At 43.0% G+C, this 25,562-nt stretch overlaps 1 protein-coding gene across 1 annotated transcript in view; it reads left to right on the top strand.

Annotated features, from left to right (window-relative positions):
• Window positions 1–25,562, top strand: part of LOC118387982 (high affinity cAMP-specific and IBMX-insensitive 3',5'-cyclic phosphodiesterase 8B-like) — a 129,011-nt gene that overhangs the window by 34,389 nt on the left and 69,060 nt on the right. The window contains exons 4-10 of the mRNA XM_052525578.1: window positions 13,580–13,639; window positions 13,882–13,939; window positions 14,342–14,430; window positions 14,965–15,043; window positions 15,162–15,302; window positions 15,500–15,588; window positions 15,764–15,818. Of these exons, the coding sequence (XP_052381538.1) occupies window positions 13,580–13,639; window positions 13,882–13,939; window positions 14,342–14,430; window positions 14,965–15,043; window positions 15,162–15,302; window positions 15,500–15,588; window positions 15,764–15,818 (571 nt within the window). The remainder of the gene's footprint in view (window positions 1–13,579; window positions 13,640–13,881; window positions 13,940–14,341; window positions 14,431–14,964; window positions 15,044–15,161; window positions 15,303–15,499; window positions 15,589–15,763; window positions 15,819–25,562) is intronic.

Below are 25,562 nucleotides of genomic sequence, written 5' to 3'. Positions count from 1 at the left end.
GAGATGATGGTAATACAAACTGTCTGTGTGTGTGTCTGAGATTATGGTAATTCAAACTGTCTGTGTGTGTGTCTGAGATGATGGTAATACAAACTGTCTGTGTGTGTGTCTGAGATGATGGTAATACAAACTGTCTGTGTGTCTGAGAAGATGGCAGTACAAACTGTCTGTCTGTGTGCCTGAGATGATGGTAATACAAACTGTCTGTGTGTCTGAGAAGATGGCAGTACAAACTGTCTGTCTGTGTGCCTGAGATGATGGTAATACAAACTGTCTGTGTGTCTGAGATGATGGTAATACAAACTGTCTGTGTGTCTGAGATGACGGTAATACAAACTGTCTGTCTGTGTGTCTGAGAAGATGGTAATACAAACTGTCTGTGTGTCTGAGAAGATGGCAGTACAAACTGTCTGTGTGTCTGAGATGACGGTAATACAAACTGTCTGTGTGTCTGAGAAGATGGCAGTACAAACTGTCTGTCTGTGTGCCTGAGATGATGGTAATACAAACTGTCTGTGTGTCTGAGATGACGGTAATACAATCTGTCTGTCTGTGTGTCTGAGATGATGGTAATACAAACTGTCTGTGTGCCTGAGGTGACGGTAATACAATCTGTCTGTCTCTGTGTCTGAGATGATGGTAATACAAACTGTCTGTGTGTCTGAGAAGATGGCAGAACAAACTGTCTGTCTGTGTGCCTGAGATGATAATACAAACTGTCTGAGAAGATGGTAATACAAACTGTCTGTCTGTCTGTCTGAGATGATAGTAATACAAACTGTCTGTCTTTGTGTCTGAGATGATGGTAATACAAACTGTCTGTCTGTGTGTCTGAGATGATGGTAATTCAAACTGTGTGTGTGTGTGTCTGAGATGATGGTAATACAAACTGTCTGTGTGTGTGTCTGAGATGATGGTAATACAAACTGTCTGTCTGTGTGTCTGAGATGATGGTAATTCAAACTGTCTGTCTGTGTGTCTGAGATGATGGTAATTCAAACTGTGTGTGTGTGTCTGAGATGATGGTAATACAAACTGTCTGTGTGTGTGTCTGAGATTATGGTAATTCAAACTGTGTGTGTGTGTGTCTGAGAAGATGGTAATAAAACTGTCTGTCTGTGTGTCTGAGATGATGGTAATTCAAACTGTGTGTGTGTGTGTCTGAGATGATGGTAATACAAACTGTCTGTGTGTGTGTCTGAGATTATGGTAATTCAAACTGTCTGTGTGTGTGTCTGAGAAGATGGTAATAAAAACTGTCTGTGTGTGTGTGTGTGTCTGAGATGATGGTAATACAAACTGTCTGTCTGTGTGTGTCTGAGATGATGGTAATACAAACTGTCTGTGTGTGTGTCTGAGATGATGGTAATACAAACTGTCTGTGTGTGTGTCTGAGATGATGGTAATACAAACTGTCTGTGTGTGTGTCTGAGATGATGGTAATACAAACTGTCTGTGTGTGTGTCTGAGATGATGGTAATACAAACTGTCTGTGTGTCTGAGAAGATGGCAGTACAAACTGTCTGTCTGTGTGCCTGAGATGATGGTAATACAAACTGTCTGTGTGTCTGAGATGATGGTAATACAAACTGTCTGTGTGTCTGAGATGACGGTAATACAAACTGTCTGTCTGTGTGTCTGAGAAGATGGTAATACAAACTGTCTGTGTGTCTGAGAAGATGGCAGTACAAACTGTCTGTGTGTCTGAGATGACGGTAATACAAACTGTCTGTGTGTCTGAGAAGATGGCAGTACAAACTGTCTGTCTGTGTGCCTGAGATGATGGTAATACAAACTGTCTGTGTGTCTGAGATGACGGTAATACAATCTGTCTGTCTGTGTGTCTGAGATGATGGTAATACAAACTGTCTGTGTGCCTGAGGTGACGGTAATACAATCTGTCTGTCTGTGTGTCTGAGGTGACGGTAATACAATCTGTCTGTCTGTGTGTCTGAGATGAGGGTAATACAAAATGTCTGTCTGTGTGTCTGAGATGATGGTAATACAAACTGGCTGTGTGTCTGAGATGATGGTAATACAAACTGTCTGTGTGTGTGTCTGAGATGATGGTAATACAAACTGTCTGTGTGTGTGTGTGTCTGAGATGATGGTAATACAAACTGTCTGTGTGTGTGTCTGTGTCTGAGATGATGGTAATACAAACTGTGTGTGTGTGTGTGTGTGTGTGTGTGTGTGTGTGTGTGTGTGTGTGTGTGTGTGTGTGTCTGAGATGATGGTAATACAAACTGTCTGTCTGTGTGTGTGTCTGAGATGATGGTAATACAAACTGTCTGTGTGCCTGAGGTGACGGTAATACAATCTGTCTGTCTGTGTGTCTGAGATGATGGTAATACAAACTGTCTGTCTGTGTGTCTGAGATGATGGCAGAACAAACTGTCTGTCTGTGTGCCTGAGATGACGGTAATACAAACTGTCTGAGAAGATGGTAATACAAACTGTCTGTCTGTCTGTCTGTCTGAGATGATGGTAATACAAAATGTCTGTCTGTGTGTCTGAGATGATGGTAATACAAACTGTCTGTGTGCCTGAGGTGACGGTAATACAATCTGTCTGTCTGTGTGTCTGAGGTGACGGTAATACAATCTGTCTGTCTGTGTGTCTGAGATGAGGGTAATACAAAATGTCTGTCTGTGTGTCTGAGATGATGGTAATACAAACTGGCTGTGTGTCTGAGATGATGGTAATACAAACTGTCTGTGTGTGTGTCTGAGATGATGGTAATACAAACTGGCTGTGTGTCTGAGATGATGGTAATACAAACTGTCTGTGTGTGTGTCTGAGATGATGGTAATTCAAACGGTCTGTGTGTGTGTGTGTCTGAGATGATGGTAATACAAACTGTCTGTGTGTGTGTCTGAGATGATGGTAATACAAACTGGCTGTGTGTCTGAGATGATGGTAATACAAACTGTCTGTCTGTGTGTCTGAGATGATGGTAATACAATCTGTCTGTCTGTGTGTCTGAGATGATGGTAATACAAACTGTCTGTCTGTGTGTCTGAGATGATGGTAATTCAAACTGTGTGTGTGTGTGTCTGAGATGATGGTAATACAAACTGTCTGTGTGTGTGTCTGAGATGATGGTAATACAAACTGTCTGTGTGTGTCTGAGATGATGGTAATACAAACTGTCTGTCTGTGTGTCTGAGATGATGGTAATACAAACTGTCTGTCTGTGTGTCTGAGATGATGGTAATACAAACTGTCTGTGTGTGTGTCTGAGATGATGGTAATACAAACTGTCTGTCTGTGTGTCTGAGATGATGGTAATTCAAACTGTGTGTGTGTGTGTCTGAGATGATGGTAATACAAACTGTCTGTGTGTGTGTCTGAGATGATGGTAATACAAACTGTCTGTCTGTGTGTCTGAGATGATGGTAATATTAAATGTCTGTCTGTGTGTCTGAGAAGATGGCAGTACAAACTGTCTGGCTGTGTGTCTGAGATGATGGTAATACAAACTGTCTGTGTGTGTGTCTGAGATGATGGTAATACAAACTGTCTGTGTGTGTCTGAGATGATGGTAATACAAACTGTCTGTCTGTGTGTCTGAGATGATGGTATTTCAAACTGTGTGTGTGTGTGTCTGAGATGATGGTAATACAAACTGTCTGTGTGTGTCTGAGATGATGGTAATACAAACTGTCTGTCTGTGTGTCTGAGATGATTGTAATACAAACTGTCTGTCTGTGTGTCTGAGAAGATGGCAGTACAAACTGTCTGGCTGTGTGTCTGAGAAGATGGTAATACAAACTGTCTGTGTGTGTGTGTGTGTCTGAGATGATGGTAATACAAACTGTCTGTGTGTGTGTGTGTGTGTGTGTGTGTGTGTGTGTGTGTGTGTGTGTGTGTGTGTGTGTGTGTGTGTGTCTGAGATGATGGTAATACAAACTGTCTGTCTGTGTGTGTCTGAGATGATGGTAATACAAACTGTCTGTGTGTGTGTGTCTGAGATGATGGTAATACAAACTGTCTGTGTGTGTGTCTGAGATGATGGTAATTCAAATTGTCTGTGTGTGTGTCTGAGATGATGGTAATACAAACTGTCTGTCTGTGTGTCTGAGATGATGGTAATACAAACTGTCTGTGTGTGTGTCTGAGATGATGGTAATACAAACTGTCACACAGTTACTCTGACATCCAAGACATTCCTGGACAAAAATTATTCCACAGAATATATCATGCCTCTGTAGGCCTAACTGTTCGTTGTACTGTAAGTGAGATTCCGGCTCAATATAAGTCATTTAATGCTTAATCAACTCAATTGTTCTATTATTGTGGCCCTGGTGGCACAAAGTAATCAAAGGTCTGTCTTCACAGAGAGGCTTGTGAAAATGGTCACAACGGGGGACCGGCGTGTGTGTGTTTAAGGGGAAGGGGGTGTATCTGATCTCCATCAGCTAGGACTTGACAATGGTTAATCAAATCTCCCCATTTTTTCTCAATTTTGCATGCCTTCTGAAACAGCTGCAACTGTATATGCATTCGTAAATCAAGTCCTTTCTTGAGTTTGGCTCAGGGATGGAACAACTGTTCAGCATCTGAGCTTATGGTTGTGTGTGTGTGTGTGTGTGTGTGTGTGTGTGTGTGTGTGTGTGTGTGTGTGTGTGTGTGTGTGTGTGTGTGTGTGTGTGTGTGTGTGTGTGTGTGTGTGTGTGTGTGTGTGTGTGTGTGTGTGTGTGTGTGTGTGTGTGTGTGTGTGTGTGTTTCCCACATATTTAGCTGATTTTAGGGATAATATAGGATGAAACACAGTAAGCTAACAATCCTTTGCATGAACTGCCTATGTTATTCTGCATATTATTTGTTAATTATGGAAATGAAGATATGCAGGATTTTTTAAAATACAGTACCAGTCAAAGTTTGGACACACCTACTCATTGAAGGGTTTTTCTTTATTTTTACTATTTCTAAGTTGTAGAAAAGTAGTGAAGACATCAAAACTATGAAATAACACATATGGAATCATGTAGTAACCAAAAAAGTGTATTTGATATTTTACAAAGTTTGCCACCCTTTGCCTTGATTACAGCTTTGCACACTCTTGGCATTCCCTCAACCAGCTTCATGAGGCATGCTTTTCCAACAGTCTTGAAGGAGTTCCCACATATGCTGAGCACTTGTTGGCTGCTTTTCCTTCACTCTGCTGTCCAACTCATCCCAAACCATCTCAATTAGGTTGAGGTCGGGAGATTGTGGAGGCCAGGTCATCTGATGCAGCACCATCACTCTCCTTATTGGTCAAATAGCCCTTAGGAGGTGTGTTTTGGGTCATTGTCCTGTTGAAAAACAAATGATAGTCCCACTAAGCACAAACCAGATGGGACGGCGTATCGCTGCAGAAGGCTGTGGTAGTGTGCCTTGAATTCAAAATAAATCACAGACAGTGTCACCAACAACTGATTGGCTCAAACACATTAAGAAGGAAAGAAATTCCACAAATTAACTTTTAACAAGGCACAACAGTTAATTTAAAGGCATTCCAGGTGTCTACCTCGTGAAGCTGGTTTAGAGAATGCCAAGAGTGTGCAAAGTGTCATAAAGGCAAAGGGTGGCAACTTTTTTGATTACTACATGATTCCATATGTGTTATTTATTTTGATGTCTTCACAATTATTCTACAACTTAGAAATAGTAAAAATTAAGAAAAACCCTTGAATGAGTAGGTGTGTCCAAACTTTTGAGTGGTACTGTATATAAATATATATTTACAGAAATATGTGGGGGATTGGAAATGATGCAGTCTACATTGATGGAAGCTACAATCTATCTGCAATATTAAAGCTGATCTACCACCCCAAAAAATATATAATAATAATAATCAATTGGCCTAGCTAGTTTCCCTACTTATAAGGACAAATTGAGTTTCTTAACTTTCTCCACTTTCCAATCAGTCACTTCATTATTTATAGGTTAGTGTTAGAGGTCTCTATTAGTAGGATGCTACTTTCCACATCACGCACTGTTGACCTTTTGTGTGTGTGTGTGTGTGTGTGTGTGTGTGTGTGTCGGGGTCACCCATGACTTGTTTTTAGAATACATTGGATTGAGTCTTTGTTTTAATAACTGCCCAACACACACATGGCCTCCCTCCCGCCTTCTCTCCATCCTTCACCTAACAGCTGTTGAACCCTTTAAAGAACCCTTGTTGGTTCCAGGTAGAAACATTTTGGTTCTATGTAGAACTCTTTTGGGTTCCATGTAGAACCCTTTCCATAGAGGGTTCTACATGGAACCCAAAAGAGTTCTACCTGGAACCAAAAAGTGTTCTTCTATGGGGACAGCCGAGATAAACCTTTTGGAATCCTTATTTTAAGAGTGTAGTGGGGCTGTTTTTTTTCATTCAAGTTCCACATTATTTTTGGCTTCTCTAGTTACCTGCTGGTGTTGATGTATACATCAAATCAAATCCAATTTTATTTGTCACATACACATGGTTAGCAGATGTTAATGCGAGTGTAACGAAATGCTTGTGCTTCTAGTTCCGACAATGCAGTAATAACCAACAAGTAATCTAGCTAACAATTCCAAAACTACTACCTTATAGACACAAGTGTAAGGGGATAAAGAATATGTACATAAAGATATATGAATGAGTGATGGTACAGAGCGGCATAGGCAAGATACAGTAGATGGTATTGAGTGCAGTATATACATATGAGATGAGTATGTAAACAAAGTGGCATAGTTAAAGTGGCTAGTGATACATGTACTACATAAAGATGCAGTAGATGATATAGAGTACAGTATATACATATACATATGAGATGAATAATGTAGGGTATGTTAACATTATATTAGGTAGCATTGTTTAAAGTGGCTAGTGATATATTTTACATTTCCCATCATTTACATTTACATTTAAGTCATTTAGCAGACGCTCTTATCCAGAGCGACTTACAAATTGGTGCATTCACCTTATGACATCCAGTGGAACAGTCATCAATTCCCATTATTAAAGTGGCTGGAGTTGGCATCAGCCACTCAATGTTAGTGGTGGCTGTTTAACAGTCTGATGGCCTTGAGATAGAAGCTGTTTTTCAGTCTCTCGGTCCCTGCTTTGATGCACCTGTACTGACCTCGCCTTCTGGATGATAGCGGGGTGAACAGGCAGTGGCTCGGGTGGTTGTTGTCCTTGATGATCTTTATGGCCTTCCTATGACATCGGGTGGTTTAGGTGTCCTGGAGGGCAGGTAGTTTGACCCCGGTGATGCGTTGTGCAGACCTCACTACCCTCTGGAGAGCCTTACGGTTGTGGGCGGAGCAGTTGCCGTACCAGGCGGCGATACAGCCCGACAGGATGCTCTCGATTGTGCATCTGTAGAAGTTTGTGAGTGCTTTTGGTGACAAGCCGAATTTCTTCAGCCTCCTGAGGTTGAAGAGGCGCTGCTGCGCCTTCTTCACGATGCTGTCTGTGTGGGTGGACCAATTCAGTTAGTCTGTGATGTGTACGCCGAGGAACTTAAAACTTACTACCCTCTCCACTACTGTTCCATCGATGTGGATAGGGGGGTGTTCCCTCTGCTGTTTCCTGAGGTCCACAATCATCTCCTTAGTTTTGTTGCCATTGAGTGTGAGGTTATTTTCCTGACACCACACTCCGAGGGCCCTACATCTGTGTCTAGTACAGTTTCTACAGGCATAGTGCTAGTATCCTTTGATTTCTACTTTTACTCTTATGTACCAGCCACTAACTAGCCTACTATATATAGCCTTGGCGCCTGCAGCATACCCTCTCCCTGCTATTCTACTTAGATACACTCAAAGCTTAAACTGTCCTAATAATCCCACCCAGTATTTATCATGTGGCCAGACCATCATATGCTTCTTCGTATAGTATCTAGTGATTTATGAGTTATTGGTCATGCATGGTAATATTTTCCCAGAAGCAGAGAGAGAGAGAGAAAGTCGCTGAGACACGGATTGTGCATGTGTGCAATTCAGAGGGTGAATGGGCAAGACAAAAGATTGAAGTGCTTTGAACGGGGCATGGGCACGCTGCAGTTCTTGACACAAACTGGTGCGCCTGGCACGTACTACCATGCCCCGTTCAAAGCACTTCAATCTTTTGTCTTGCCCATTCACCCTCTGAATTGCACACATGCACAATCCGTGTCTCAGTTGTCTCAAGACTTGAAAATCCTTCTTTAACCTGTCTCCTCACCTTCATCTACACTGATTGAAGTGGATTTAACATCAATAAGGGATCCTAGCTTTCACCTGGATTCACCTAGTCAGTCTATGTCATGGAAAGAGACAGTGTTCATGTTTTGAATACTCAGTGAATATATAAGTCTGTAACGTCTATGTTTTAAATGTATGGAAATTGTAAAGTATTTTTGCCTGTAACGTCTTATTGGTTATGTGCCGGAACCCAGGAAGACTGTCACCATTGGCATCAGGCTAATGGGGATCCTAATAAAAATCAGAAATCGTAAATCTCTCAATCTTTCCCCACTCTCTCCCTTTTCTCTCCCTTTTCTCTCCCTATCTCTCCTTCCCTCTCTCACTCCCTCTCTCCTTCCCTCTCTCTCCTTCCCCCTCTCTTTCTCTCTCCCTCACTCTTTCTCCCTCTCTCTCTCCTTCCCTCTCCTTCCCTGTCTCTCCTTCCCGGTCTCTCCTTCCCTCTCTCTCTCTCTCTCGCTCCCTCTCTTTCCTTCCTCCTCTCTCTTTCCCTCTCTCTCATTCCCTCTCTCTCTCTCCACTTCTCTCCTTCCCTCTCTCTCCTTCCTTCTCTACTTCTCTCCCCCTCCCTGCTTCCCATCTTTCTCCAGTACAGTGTGTCCATGGTGAGCCTGTGTAAAGTAGAGAAATGTTCTCTCCTCTCATATGACATCACTCCTCCACTGCCCACATGTTTAGACTGGCACTCATTCGAAAGCCACCTTTCATGTTGTGTGTCAAATGAAACTATCAAGTCAAACTCAATCACACATTACTGTCAAACCTGCCTCATGAGCGAGGGAGTTTGTAAGGTAAAGCATAAAAGCACCTCAAGTCCTCATATGTGGTCAAAAACATATACAGTGCTTTCAGAAAGTATTCACACCCCTTGACTTTTTCCACATTTTGTTTTGTTACAACCTGAGATGTTGTGTCACTGATCTACACACAATACGCAATATAATGTCGAAGTGGAATTATGTTTATATAAATGTTTACAAATTCATTCAAAATTAAAAGCTAAAATGCCAAGAGTCAATAAGTATTCAACCCTTTTACTATGGCAAATCACATAATAAGTTGCATGAACTCAATCTGTGTGCAATAATAGTGTTTAACATTATTTTTAAATGACTACCTCATCTCTGTACCCCACACATATACATACAATTAGGTCTGAGCAGTGAATTTCAAGCACAGATTCAAGCAAGACCAGGGAGCGTTTCCAATGTTTTGAAAAGGACACTTATTTTTATTTTTTATTTTTTTATTTCACCTTTATTTAACCAGGTAGGCTAGTTGAGAACAAGTTCTCATTTACAACTGCGACCTGGCCAAGATAAAGCACAGCAGTGTGAACAGACAACAACACAGAGTTACACATGGAGGAAACAATAAACAAGCCAATAACACAGTAGAAAAAAAGAGTCTATATACATTGTGTGCAAAATGCATGAGGAGGTAGGCAATAAATAGGCCATAGGAGCGAATAATTACAATTTAGCAGATTAACACTGGAGTGATAAATGATCAGATGTTCATGTGCAAGTAGAGATACTGGTGTGCAAAAGAGCAGAAAAGTAAATAAATAAAAACAGTATGGGGATGAGGTGGGTAAATTGGGGGGGCTATTTACAGATGGACTATATACAGCTGCAGCGATCGGTTAGCTGCTCAGATAGCAGATGTTTAAAGTTGGTGAGGGAAATAAAAGTCTCCAACTTCAGTGATTTTTGCAATTCGTTCCAGTCACAGGCAGCAGAGAACTGGAAGGAAAGGCGGCCAAAGGCTTTAGGGATGATCAATGATATACACCTGCTGGAGCGCGTGCTACGGGTGGGTGTTGCCATCGTGACCAGTGAACTGAGATAAGGCAGAGCTTTACCTAGCATTGACTTGTAGATGACCTGGAGCCAGTGGGTCTGGTGACGAATATGTAGCGAGGGCCAGCCGACTAGAGCATATAGGTCGCAGTGGTGGGTGGTATAAGGTGCTTTAGTAACAAAACGGATGGCACTGTGATAAACTGCATCTATTTTGCTGTGTAGAGTATTGGAAGCTATTTTGTAGATGACATCGCCGAAGTCGAGGATCGGTAGGATAGTCAGCTTTACTAGGGTAAGTTTGGCTGCGTGAGTGGAGGCTTTGTTGCGAAATAGAAGCCGACTCTAAATTTGATTTTGGATTGGAGATGTTTGATATGAGTCTCGAAGGAGAGTTTACAGTCTAGCCAGACACCTAGGTACTTATAGCTGTACACATAGTCGAGGTCGGAACCATCCAGGGTGGTGATGCTAGTCGAGCGTGCGGGCCATCGAACGGTTGAAAAGCATGCATTTGGTTTTACTAGCGTTTAAGAGCAGTTGAAGGCCACGGAAGGAGTGTTGTATGGCATTGAAGCTCGTTTGGAGGTTAAATAGCACAGTGTCCAAGGAAGGGCCAGAAGTATGTGTCGTCTGCATAGAGGTGGATCAGGGAATCGCCCGCAGCAAGAGCAACATCATTCATATATACAGTGCCTTGCGAAAGTATTCGGCCCCCATGAACTTTGCGACCTTTTGCCACATTTCAGGCTTCAAACATAAAGATATAAAACTGTATTTTTTTGTGAAGAATCAACAACAAGTGGGACACAATCATGAAGTGGAACAACATTTATTGGATATTTCAAACTTTTTTAACAAATCAAAAACTGAAAAATTGGGCGTGCAAAATTATTCAGCCCCCTTAAATTAATACTTTGTAGCGCCACCTTTTGCTGCGATTACAGCTGTAAGTCGCTTGGGGTATGTCTCTATCAGTTTTGCACATCGAGAGACTGACATTTTTTCCCATTCCTCCTTGCAAAACAGCTCGAGCTCAGTGAGGTTGGATGGAGAGCATTTGTGAACAGCAGTTCTTTCCACAGATTCTCGATTGGATTCAGGTCTGGACTTTGACTTGGCCATTCTAACACCTGGATATGTTTATTTTTTAACCATTCCATTGTAGATTCTGCTTTATGTTTTGGAGCATTGTCTTGTTGGAAGACAAATCTCCGTCCCAGTCTCAGGTCTTTTGCAGACTCCATCAGGTTTTCTTCCAGAATGGTCCTGTATTTGGCTCCATCCATCTTCCCATCAATTTTAACCATCTTCCCTGTCCCTGCTGAAGAAAAGCAGGCCCAAACCATGATGCTGCCACCACCATGTTTGACAGTGGGGATGGTGTGTTCAGGGTGATGAGCTGTGTTGCTTTTACGCCAAACATAACGTTTTGCATTGTTGCCAAAAAGTTCAATTTTGGTTTCATCTGACCAGAGCACCTTCTTCCACATGTTTGGTGTGTCTCCCAGGTGGCTTGTGGCAAACTTTAAACAACACTTTTTATGGATATCTTTAAGAAATGGCTTCTTGCCACTCTTCCATAAATGTGTACGAGGTGGGACAAAGGAGGTATCAGAGGTATGAACTAGGGGCTCCATTGTAAACTAAAACAATGATAACTAACCTGAACAACAGTATACAAGGCATATTGACATCTGAGAGAGACATACAGCGATGCATAAAGTAATCGCAGGTATTGATTGGGAGAGCTAGCTAAAACAACAGGTGAGACAACAACAGCTAATCAGCTAACACAACAACAGCAGGTAAAATGGCGATGACTAGGCAGAGAGGGTCGGATTAATTACACAGAGCCTGAGTTTGCGGCTGGGGCCAACAGATAAAAAATAAATAAACAGAATGGAGTACCGTGATTAATGGACAGTCCAGCAGGCATCAGCTATGTAGCCAATTGATTATAGTGGGATATTGGTAGATGGGTATAAAAAAACAGACATTGAACATCTCTTTGAGCATGCTGCAGTTATTAATTACACTTTGGATGGTGTCTCAAAACAACCAGTCACTACAAAGATACAGGCACCCTTCCTAACTCAGTTGCCGGAGAGGAAGGAAACCACTCAGGGATTTCACCATGAGGCCAATGGTGATTTTGAGAAATCTGAGGATGGATCAACAACATAGTAGTTATTCCACAATACAAACATAAATGACAGAGTGAAAAGAAGGAAGCCTGTACAGAATAAAAACAGAATAAAGGAATCCTGTTTTCAATAAGGCACTAAACTAATACTGCAAAATATGTGGCAGAGAAATTAACTTTTTGTCATGAATACAAAAGCATTATGCTTGGTGCAAATCCAACACAACACATCACTGAGTACCTGTCACGGCGTCTATGAGTAGTGGGTGGAGAAGTCAGGCGCAGAGAGCAGGGTAGTTCACAAGATGTGGATTTTTATTTTCCAAAACCCAGAGAGACGGTCACGCCACACATACAAGGGCATGTAAAGACCCAGTCCAAACAACAGGACGCAACTGACCGGAAAAATAAATACCACCAAATAACCACACACCATAAACAGAAAAACAAGCCCGCACAAAAGCCGGCGGGCCTACTGGGTTTAAATAGCCCACAACCACAACCTAAACACAAAACAGGTGCAACTAATCAGACACAACTAAATGAAACAGAAAAGGGGATCAGTGGCAGCTAGTAGGCCAGCGACGATGACCGCCGAGCGCCGCCCGAACAGGAAGAGGCACCATCTTCGCCGTGATTCGTGACAGTCCCACTCTTCATATTTTCAAGCATGGTGGTGGCTTAATCATGTTATGGGTATGTTTGTCATCGGTAAGGACTAGGGAGTTTTTTAAGATACAAATAAATGGAATAGAGCTAAGCACAGACATAATCCTAGAGGAAAACTTGGTTCAGTCTGCTTTCCAACAGACACTGGGAGATGAATTCTCCTTTCACCAGAACAATTACCTAAAACACAAGGCCAAATATACACTGGAGTTGCTTACCAAGACGACATTGAATGTTCCTGAGTGTCCTAGTTACAGTTTTGACTTAAATCAGCCTGAAAATTTATGGCAAGACATAAAAATGGCTGTCTAGCAATGATCAACAACCAACTTGACAGCACTTGAAGAATGTTTTAAAGGATAATGGGCAAGTGATGTACAATCCAGGTGTGCAAAGCTCTTAGAGAATTACCCAGAAAGACTCACAGCTGTAATCACAGCCAAAGACTCAGGGGGTTGAATACTTATCTAATCAAGATATATTAGAGTTTTATTTTCCATAAATGTTTTTAAAAAGTTTTCTTACACTTTGCCATTACAGAGTATTTTTTTATAGATCGTTGACAAAAAAGTACAATTACATCCATTTTAATCTCACTTTGTAACACAACAAAATGTGGAAAAAGTCAAGGGGAGTGAATACTTTCTGAAGGCACTGTATTTGATAATGCTGTTCTCACCACTTGCAGGATTTTGAATGCTTCTTTTTATCAATCTGTTATATTTTGATGTGTTTTTCTATTGTGTTGTTGATCCAGGTTGGTCCGTGCCACAAAGCCCTCAGAACACACAGTCCTTCTGGCCATTGTGCCACAGACGTAAGTATACATCGTAATTGATTGATGGTGTTTATTTGCCCTTCAAGAGGATTTTTTCCCGCAACTCACAACTCAAGTTACATACACAAACAACAGTAAACAAACACAGATATGTTTCCTCACTGATGATGATAATGCCATACACGTGTGTGTATTCTATAATGATATGTGGTGTATATCTTATGTGGGCTGATGATGATAACGTCATAGTGTGTGCTGTTTATGCTGTTCTTTCTCTATAGGCCTTTAGATCAGGAGGAGCCGTCTGTTCGTCCTCTCCTCTGCGCTGGATTCAGCAGAGTATGTACTCTTCTCCTTATATGTTCTCTATGTACTATAGGAGGAAAAGAGGACATGCCTTTATATGGCATGACATCTGCCACTACCAACTCCTCTGTGACTCTGTAAAGTGAACTCAGCCAGGCAACTTAAAACACTCAGCATGCTATCCTATCATCCATCTGCTGAATCAGTCAGTCAGTCAGCTGGCTCATCTTTTAAACAAAGGCAGTGTTTACCTACTGTACTGTACTGTACAGCAGGTCACAGTTCTCATCACATGCCCTACCTCCAAGACATGTTGAGTGAAAGGCCTCAGAGCTCAGAACACAGGCAGAGATAACATCCGCAGACTACACACTGTACAGTACACTGTGTTGCTCATGTTTCTCTCTCTCTCTCTCTATCTATCGCTCTGGTCAGAGGTATGTGGAGAACATTAGTGTCTCTGCCTGCTATAACGAATTGCTCCAGATAGAACATGGAGAGGTGCGCTGCCAGTTCAAACTCAGGTACATTGGTCCACACACACACACACACACACACACACACACACACACACACACACACACACACACACACACACACACACACACACACACACACACACACACACACACACACACACACACACACACACACACACACACACACACACACACACACACACACACACACACATTAAGTTCTTCTATCCTCGTATCCTCGTTTTCCATTCAAAATCCTATTTTCCCTAACTGCTAACCCTAATTCTAACCCTAAACCTAACCCTTAAGATTAAAATAGCCATTGTCGTCATGGGGATTTAGGAAATATCCCCAGGAGGGAGAGCTTTCCTTGTTTTACTATCCTTGTGGGGATTTTAGGTCCTCACAAGGATAGAAGAACCAACCTACATACACACACAAACACACACACACACACACACACACACACACACACACACACACACACACACACACACACACACACACACACACACACACACACACACACACACACACACACACATGATTAAACAGATATACCTCTCTTCTCTCCCTCAGGGCGTGTAACTCAGTCTTCACTGCTCTGGACCACTGTCAGGAGGCTGTGGAGATCACCAGTGAAGACCATGTGATACAGGTACACAGTCATTCAGCCACACTGAAACACAATGTATCTCTTGACATTTATGGGTTGTTTAGGTCATCTGTGAAATAAAAACAAATCATTCTTATCCATCTCGCTCCCACACCACCAGTACGTGAACCCAGCATTTGAGCACATGATGGGATACCACAAAGGAGAGTTAATAGGGAAAGAGCTAACAGAACTCCCCAAGAGTGACAAGAACCGAGCAGATCTTCTAGACACCATCAACACCTGCATCAAGAAAGGAAAGGTGAGCTTCTGAAACTGAGCCACAGTAGAGGTGAGAGATCCTGCGAGAGACCCAATACCTCAACACCTGGTTGAAGACCATCCATCCATTCTTCATATTTGTGCAATGTTTTCTGTCCAGTTGTCTGACTGTCATTTCTTCATTGTATGAATGTTATATTGTTGTCTGACTGTATGTTCCGACTATGTTGTTTCTAGGAGTGGCAGGGGATCTACTACGCCAGGAGGAAGTCAGGTGACAGCATACAGCAGCACGTCAAGATTACGCCTGTGATTGGCCAGGGAGGGTAAATCACTGACATCACTTCCTCTATAAGGAGCCAGGCATCTTAACTTTATTGCACTGGGGACTGGCAGGCTATTGTGTGGTCTTCCAACTTGGATTGATAACTGCTTGTGCAACTGGTAGTTACACAAAGATGGTTCCCAATCTAATATGCTTTGCTTTCCATCTCTTTACAGTAAAATCCGCCATTTTGTCTCCATCAAGAGGCCCCACGGTGACAACAACAAACAGGTGAGCAGGCATGGAAGTTATTTTTATGTTTCATGTCATGAGAGCAGTCATGGTGGTCTTAATGATTTGATAGTTACATGATCTATTCTTCAACTGTACTTACGTAAGATAAATGAATACCCTGTCAATCAAAAAACATTTATTGTTTTCCCCTTTTTTTCTGTCAAGTATCACATAACTCCAGTATGATGTAACTCGTGTGGCCTCAAGGTGTTGTTGATCAATGACAGCTCTATGCTGTATGGAAGGCATGTGGTGTCTGCTTTGTTTGCCAGAATGGTAGCTTCATGGTAAATATGTGGCCTCAAGTGGTTCAGAGACAGCCCTGTGCTAGCCATGGGAAGACCACTTGTCTTCTACTGTATGATGAATAGTCATACAAGACCTTTTATTTCTTGTACAGTATGTTCCGTGCTGAAACAAACAGTGTAGACCAACCTAAATTTCAAGCTGGCCCATGCTGGTCCATTGTGGTCTATGCTGTTCAAACTGGTCGGACCAGCATGGTCTAGCTGGTTAGGCTGGCCGACCAGCTGGTCAAGCTGGTGATGCTGGTGACCAGCTCATGCTGGTATGTTGGTGACAAGTTTATGCTGGTGATGCTGGTGTCATGGGTACAGCAAGCCCCATCAGCAAGCCCCATCCCCCTCTCCCTGCCTCCCCCTTGCCTCCTTCAACTAGGCTGCTGTGGTCAGAGAGAGGTCGTAAATTCCTGAGGAGAAGACCCTGCCTCATGGCCACACAGTATAGAGAGAGAGTGAAGTTTCATAGAGAACAAAGGAATTTCTTCCACCTCACAGAACTGGAGGTCCGAACAAATTTCATGTTCCGGAGAAGGTATAAAAGATCGGTGAAGAATCCAGCTGAGTGAGCGATCATGTGGAAAGGATTAGCATTTCAATTGTTATAATTATCAACTCTGTAGTGACTTCTCAGCTGATCCCCACTCCCCGTTTTGTCCACCAAGCCGGTTTAGTCCACATTCCCTTATCATTTCTTGTAACCATATTGACTTTGTTTGTTTGGTTATGCATATACGGTATATATATATATATATATATATATATATATATATACGGTATATATATATAAACAGTATATCACAAAAGTGAGTACACCCCTCACATTTTTGTAAATATTTGAGTATATCTTTTCATGTGACAACACTGAAGAAATTATACTTTGCTACAGTGTAAAGTAGTGAGTGTACAGCTTGTATAACAGTGTAAATTTGCCGTCCTCTCAAAATAACTCAACACACAGCCATTCATGTCTAAACGGCCGGCAACAAAATTGAGTACACACCTAAGTGAAAATGTCCAAATTGGGCCCAATTAGCCATTTTCCCTCCCCGGTGTCATGTGACTCGTTAGTGTTACAAGGTCTCAGGTGTGAATGGGGAGCAGGTGTGTTAAATGTGGTGTCATCGCTCTCACACTCCCTCATACTCCCCCATGGTCGACCAAAGAAGTTGAGTGCACGTGCTCAGTGTCATATCCAGAGGTTGTCTTTGGGAAATAGCTGTATGACTGCTGCCAGCATTGCTGCAGAGGTTGAAGCAAAAACAGAAACATCCCTTTTTCAGGACTCTGTCTTTCAAAGAAATGTGTAAAAATCTAAATAACTTCACATATTTATTGTAAAGGGTTTAAACACTGTTTCCCATGCTTGTTCAATGAACCATAAACAATGAGCATGCACATGTGGAATGGTCATTTCTACTGACTCTGAAAAACACCAAAAGAAAGATGCCCAGGGTCCCTGCTCATCTGCATGAACGGGCCTTAGGCATGCTGCAAGGAGGCATGAGGACTGCAGATGTGGCCAGGGCAATAAATTGCAATGTCCGTACTGTGAGACGCCTAAGACAGCGCTACAGGGAGACAGGATGGACAGCTGATCGTCCTTGCAGTGGCAGACCACGTGTACAAACACCTGCACAGAATCGTACGTCCGAACATCACACCTGCGGGACAGGTACAGGATGGCAACAACAACTGCCCCAGTTACACCAGGAACGCACAATCCCTCCATCAGTGCTCAGACAGTCCACAATAGGCTGGACTGAGGTCTTGTAGGCCTGTTGTAAGGCAGGTCCTCACCAGACATCACTGGCAACAATGTCACCTATGGGCACAAACTGGCAAAAAGTGCTCTTCACTGATGAGTCACGGTTTTGTCTCACCAGGGGTGATGTTCGGATTCGCGTTTTTCGTCGAAGGAATGAGCGTTACACCGAGGCCTGTACTCTGCAGCGGGATTGATTTGGAGGTGGAGGGTCTTTCATGGTCTGGGGCGGTATGTCACAGCATCATCGGACTGAGCTTGTTGTCATTGCAGGCAATCTCAACGCTGTGCGTTACAGGGAAGACATCCTCCTCTGTCATGTGGTACCCTTGCTGCAGGCTCATACTGACATGACCCTCCAGCATGACAATTCCACCAGCCATACTGATCGTCCTGTGCATGATTTCCTGCAAGGCAGGAATGTCAGTGTTCTGCCATGGCCAGCGAAGAGCCCGGATCTCAATCCCATTGAGCACGCCTGGGAACTGTTGGATCGGAGGGTGAGGGCTAGGGCCATTCCCCCCAGAAATGTCCGGGAACTTGCAGGTGCCTTGGTGGAAGAATGGGGTAACATCTCATAGCAAGAACTGGCAAATCTGGTGAAGTCCATGAGGAGGAGATGCACTGCAGCACTTAATGCAGCTGGTGGCCACACCAGATATTGACTGTTACTTGTGATTTTGACCCCCCCTTTGTTCAAGGACACATTATTCAATTTCTGTTAGTCACGTCAGTGGAACTTGTTCAGTTTATGTCTCAGTCGTTGAATCTTGTTATGTTCATACAAATATTTACACATGTTAAGTTTGTTTAAAATAAACACAGTTGACAGTGAGAGGACATTTCTTCTTTGGCTGAGTTTATATGCAGTTCCAGTCAAAAGTTTGGACACCTATTCATTCAAGGGTTTTTCTTTATTTGACTATTTTCTACATTGTAGAATAATAGTGAAGACATCAAAACTATGAAATAACACATATATATATGTGTAACTATTTATATAAATATATAAATATATATAAAAAATAAAAATACATATAAAATATATATATATACAGTGCACAGGAGGGGGGCCTTAATCGAGGAGAACAGTATCGTGCTAATGGCTGGAGCGGAATAAGTGGAATGGTATCAAATACATCAAGCACATGGAAACCATTTGCACCGTTCTGGCCATTATTATGAGCCGTTCTTCCCTCAACAGCCTCCTGTGATACAATGCCTTCAGAAAGTATTCATAATTATTTCTCATTTTGTTGTGTTACAGCCTGAATTCCAAATTGGTTAAACATATATATATTCTCACCCATCTACACACAATACCCCATTTTGACAAAGTGAAAACATGTTTTATTAATTTATAAAAAATATATTGAAAATTAAATACAGATGTATCTCATTTACATAAATCAATACTTTGTGTAAGCACCTTTGGCAGCGATTACAGCTGTGAGTCTTTCTGGGTAAGTCTCTAGGAGCTTTCCACACATGGATTGTGCAACATTTGCCCATTCATCTTTTCAACATTCTGCAAGCTCTGTCATTGCTAGATAACAATGTTCAAGTCTTATCATAGATTTAAGTCAAAACTGTAACTCGGCCACTTAGGAACATCTTCCTGGTAAGCAACTCCAATGTAGATTTGACATAATAGGGGTATTGTGTGTAAGCCAAAAAAATACATTTCATCTATTTTTTAACACACAAAAATGTGGAAAAAGTAATCGGGTGTGAATACTTTCTGAAGGCACTGTATATACGGTAGGGCAAAAAAGTAGTCAGCCACCAATTGTGCAAGTTCTCCCACTTAAAAAGATGAGAGAGGCCTGTAATTTTCATCATAGGTACACTTCAACTAAATCCAGAAAATCACATTGTATGATTTTTAATGAATTTATTTGCAAATTATGGTGGAAAATAATATTTGGTCAATAACAAAAGTTTATCTCAATACTTTGTTATATACCCTTTGTTGGCAATGACAGAGGTCAAACGTTTTCTGTAAGTCTTCACAAGGTTTTCACACACTGTTGCTGGTATTTTGGCTCATTCCTCCATGCAGATCTCCTCTAGAGCAGTGATGTTTTGGGGCTGTTGCTGGGCAACACGGACTTTCAACTGCCTCCAAAGATTTTCTATGGGGTTGAGATCTGGAGACTGGCTAGGCCACTCCCGGGCCTTGAAATGCTTCTTAGGAAGCCACTCCTTCGTTGCCCGGGAGGTGTGTTTGGGATCATTGTCATGCTGAAAGACCCAGCCACGTTTCATCTTCAATGCCCTTGCTGATGGAAGGAGGTTTTCACTCAAAATCTCACGATACATGGCCCCATTCATTCTTTCCTTTACACGGATCAGTCGTCCTGGTCCCTTTGCAGAAAAACAGTCCCAAAGCATGATATTTCCACCCCCATGCTTCACAGTAGGTATGGTATTCTTACGACGAGTTGAGTTTTTACCAAAAAGTTATATTTTGGTTTCATCTGACCATATGACATTCTCCCAATCTTCTTCTGGATCATCCAAATGCTCTCTAGCAAACTTCAGACAGGCCTGGACATGTACTGGCTTAAGCAGGGGGACACGTCTGGCGGTGCAGGATTTGAGTCCCTGGCAGCGTAGTGTGTTACTGATGGTAGGCTTTGTTACTTTGGTCCCAGCTCTCTGCAGGTCATTCACTAGGTCTCCCCGTGTGGTTCTGGGATTTTTGCTCACTGTTCTTGTGATCATTTTGACCCCACGGGGTGAGATCTTGCGTGAAGCCCCAGATCGAGGGAGATTATCAGTGGTCTTGTATGTCTTCCATTTCCTAATAATTGCTCCCACAGTTGATTGCTTTTGTACATAGTCCCCCCCATTTTCGGGCATCAAAAAACACTGGACAGTTTAACATAATGTAGAATAAAGTAGTCATTGTTAATATTTGGTCGCATATCCTTTGCATGCAATGACTGCTTGAAGTCTGCGATGCATCGACATCACCAGACGCTGGGTATCTTCCCTGGTGATGCTCTGTCAGGCCTGTACTGCAGCCATCTTCAGTTCCTGCTTGTTTCGGGGACTTATTGCCTTCAGTCTCCTCTTCAGCATGTAAAATGCATGTTCAATTGGAGTCAGATCCAGTGATTGACTTGGCCAGTCAAGGATTTTACACTTTTTGGCCATCAAAAACCCATTCGTTGCTCTAGAAGTATGTTTAGGGTCATTGTCTTGTTGCATGATGAAGTGCCGTCCAATGAGTTTGGAGGCATTTGGTTTTACCTGAGCAGATAAAATATTTCTGTAGACTTCAGAATTCATTGTTCTACTTCTGTCTGCAGTCACATCATCGATGAAGACAAGTCAGCCTGTTCCCCTGGCAGCCATGCAGGCCCAAGCCATAACACCCCCTCCACCATGTTTCACAGATGAGGTGGTATGCTTTGGATCATGGGCATGTCTTTTTCTTCTCCACACTTTCCTCTTTCCATCATTCTGGTACATGTTAATCTTTGTCTCATCTGTCCACAATACTTTTTTCCAGAACTCTTGGGGCTCTTTTAGGTGCTTTTTAGCCAACTGTAATCTGGCCTTTCTATTCTTCAGGTTTATCAGTGGTTTGCATCTTGTAGTGTACCCTCTGTAGTCCTGCTGGTGTAGTCTTCTACGTATGGTAGACTTTGACATATCTACACCTGCATCCAGAAGAGTGATTTTGATCTGTTGTACTGTTGTCAGGGGGGGTTTCTTCACCATAGAGAGCATTCATCCACTACAGTGGTCTTCCTCAGTCTACCGGGTCTTTTGACATAATTGAGTTCACCGGTTGTTTTTTTCTTGTTAATGATGAACCAAACTGTTGACTTGGGCGTGCCCAGGGTTTGCAAGGTTCCCGATTGATTGATTTTCATTTCTGAGCCTTATGACGGCCAGCTTCATTTGCATCGACACTGCTGTCTTCCTCATGCTGCCACACCCCAACCACAACCTCCAAAGGCAATAGCAAAGTCTAGAATCAATACTCTTCATCAACAGCTCTCCTGCATTCACTAACGACACAAATGAATACACCTGCCTAACAACACACATCTGTGAAGCCAATTCAACAAATACTTGTAGTACCTTAAAATGGGGGGGGACCATGTACAAAAGGTGCTGTCATTTCTAAACGGTTCATCCGATATGTTTGAAAAAAATGGTCACTGTCCAATCAATTATGGTGCTCACTGTACGTAATGGACTGTCTTAAATAATAAAGCACTTTGATGCTGGTATGCTGGTCACTAGTGTCGAAAACACATACTGGTATGCTGGTCACCAGTGTACAAAACATAGTGAAGGCTTGCCACCAGCAAAAACGTAGTGAAAGAACCAGCAAAAACACAGTGAAGGAACCTGCAAAAACACAGTGAAGGAACCTGCAAAAACACAGTGAAGGAACCTGCAAAAACACAGTGAAGGAACCTGCAAAAACACAGTGAAGGAACCTGCAAAAACACAGTGAAGGAACCTGCAAAAACACAGTGAAGGAACCTGCAAAAACACAGTGAAGGAACCTGCAAAAACACAGTGAAGGAACCTGCAAAAACACAGTGAAGGAACCTGCAAAAACACAGTGAAGGCGGGTGACCAGCATGGCCAGCTTATGCTGGTCAATTCTGTTTTTTTTCAGCAGGGTTGGCCCCCAGGGTTTTGTACCAGTGCGACAGACAACACTATGCTATGTGGTAAACATTGATTGTCCACTCTACTTTGTATGTACAGTACCATGTAAAAAGTTGTCTGCTGTATGTGGACCTACTTTAAGTTGCTTTACATTTACATTTAAGTAATTTAGCAGACGCTCTTATCCAGAGCGACTTACAACATGCTAAGATTGTTTTGGCATTTATGGCATCTGTAGTCTACAGTGGCCTGTTTGTTTTGGCTTGCCTAGGAGCAGGTGTGTGGTTCTCAGTAGGATTCCAGGCTAACAGCTAGTGTTCATGCTAAGTTAGTGCTAAGCTATAGGCGCCGCCAAGGCTATTAATACCTACAGTACAAACTAGCTGCACTCTGACAGACACTACCCTGCCTTTCATCTGAGTCAAAGCCCAGCTATCACTGTCCTGTTCGCTCTCTTAACTCCTTGCCTTGGAAATCTCAGCGTTGTCGCTTGTTCCTGTGTGTGACAGAATTCCTGATGCTATCTGTATAACTTTATACCGTTTAAAATACATTTTGAATAAATAGAAGTAGAAATTAAGTGAGGTGCTAAGCACTGCAGACTAACGGAAAGTCAACTTTGGGAAAGTGCTGATTGAGGCACACCCCTCTCCTCTTCATTGCAGTGTGATTTATGACATTCCCCTATCATTCCTTACAGTACCTTTTCTCATTTAAAGTGCTTGTGGCCAACTGTTGTCAAGACAGCAATGTTGTAGGCTACTGTTTCTGTCTGGGAATGGTTGCTTTGAGTATTAAACAGAATCATTCCTGTTGCTTGTCTTTCCCACCGCAACCCTTGGCCAGTGTCCATAGTTTCCATTTTAAATCTAGTTGTTGAGTTAGCAGCAGAATCTCTAAGTAGACCGTCACCATGTGACCTTCACTATGTAGGACTCTGACCTATTTCTACTTCTCTGTCTCTCTCTCTCTCTCTCTCTCTCTCTCTCTCTCTCTCTCTCACTCTCTCTCTCTCTCACTCTCTCTCTCTCTCTTCCACTCTTTCTCTTCCACTCTTTCTCTGCCCTGTCTCTCTTTCACTCTCTCTCTTTCTCTCACTCTTTCACTCTCCTCGCTCTTCCTTTCTCTCCACTCACGGTCATCATCCATATTGCTGAATGTTTCCCTTGCAGCTCCAGCAAGTGCAATGTGCTGTGTTTTAGTTCATATCTGTTGTGTGTTACAGCCCCCAGAGGCTATTAAGATACAAGCCAGCTAATTCTGGCAACCTCCTGTGTCATCAGCAGTGTTTACACTGATTTAATCCTATTAGAGAGATGGGGAACAAGAAAGAGATAGAGAGATTGATTGTTGTGAGTGAGCTGAGAGCAGTTGACTTGTGTCCTGATCGGTCCTGTTGTGCCTGCTGACAGGAGCAGATTGATATAGAGCAGGCTAAACTGTAAGATTACAAGTCTGCTGCTGTCTTTTTAACGAGCAGTGTAGGGACATTAGAGTGTGTATCACCGCCCAGCTGGCAAAGCACTTATCAGACCACTGCTGGCTCTGATCCAGCACACCACTGTAGACAAGCTCATATCAAACTATCAGACGTGTTGACAGCTGATGCCACTAGCAACCCAACAGTGTACTAACTGTAGCTAATGGACAGTCTGCATAATGCTGTTAGTGTAGTGCCTGCTAGTTACATATTGCCATGATCCCACTATAGAGCCGATGAGTAACTTAGGCAGTGCTGACTTTGCCTATGTCAGGTCACATGTTTTTGTCCGGAGTTACGGTGTGTGTGTCATGGCCAGAGGTAGTCCTGAGTAATGGTGTGGTGTGTGTCATGACCAGAGGTAGTCCTGAGTAATGGTGTGGTGTGTGTCATGGCCAGAGGTAGTCCTGAGTAATGGTGTGGTGTGTGTCATGACCAGAGGTAGTCCTGAGTAACAGTGTGGTGTGTGTCATGGCCAGAGCTAGTCCTGAGTAACGGTGTGGTGTGTGTCATGGCCAGAGGTAATCCTGAGTAACGGTGTGGTGTGTGTCATGGCCAGAGCTAGTCCTGAGTAATGGGGTGGTGTGTGTCAAGGCCAGAGCTAGTCCTGAGTAATGGTGTGGTGTGTGTCATGGCCAGAGGTAGTCCTGAGTAACAGTGTGGTGTGTGTCATGGCCAGAGCTAGTCCTGAGTAATGGGGTGGTGTGTGTCATGACCAGAGGTAGTCCTGAGTAACGGTGTGTGTCATGGCCAGAGGTAGTCCTGAGTAACGGTGTGGTGTGTGTCATGGCCAGAGGTAGTCCTGAGTAATGGTGTGGTGTGTGTCATGACCAGAGGTAGTCCTGAGTAACGGTGTGTGTCATGGCCAGAGGTAGTCCTGAGTAACGGTGTGGTGTGGGTCATGGCCAGAGGTAGTCCTGAGTAACGGTGTGGTGTGTGTCATGGCCAGAGGTAGTCCTGAGTAACGGTGTGGTGTGTGTCATGGCCAGAGGTAATCCTGAGTAACTGTGTATGTCATGGCCAGAGGTAGTCCTGAGTAACGGTGTGGTGTGTGTCATGGCCAGAGGTAGTCCTGAGTAATGGTGTGGTGTGTGTCATGGTCAGAGGTAATCCTGAGTAACGGTGTGTGTCATGGCCAGAGGTTGTCCTGAGTAACGGTGTGGTGTGTGTCATGGCCAGAGGTAGTCCTGAGTAACGGTGTGGTGTGTGTCATGGCCAGAGGTAATCCTGAGTAACGGTGTATGTCATGGCCAGAGGTAGTCCTGAGTAACGGTGTGGTGTGTGTCATGGCCAGAGGTAATCCTGAGTAACGGTGTGGTGTGTGTCATGGTCAGAGGTAATCCTGAGTAACGGTGTATGTCATGGCCAGAGGTAGTCCTGAGTAATGGTGTGGTGTGTGTCATGGTCAGAGGTAGTCCTGAGTAACGGTGTGGTGTGTGTCATGGCCAGAGGTAATCCTGAGTAACGGTGTATGTCATGGCCAGAGGTAGTCCTGAGTAATGGTGTGGTGTGTGTCATGGTCAGAGGTAATCCTGAGTAACGGTGTATGTCATGGC

Source organism: Oncorhynchus keta, chromosome 9, assembly GCF_023373465.1.
Source record: "Oncorhynchus keta strain PuntledgeMale-10-30-2019 chromosome 9, Oket_V2, whole genome shotgun sequence".
Lineage (NCBI taxonomy): Eukaryota > Metazoa > Chordata > Actinopteri > Salmoniformes > Salmonidae > Oncorhynchus > Oncorhynchus keta.
Note: the sequence above shows the minus strand (reverse complement) of the source record. Positions and strands in the feature narration are given on the sequence as shown.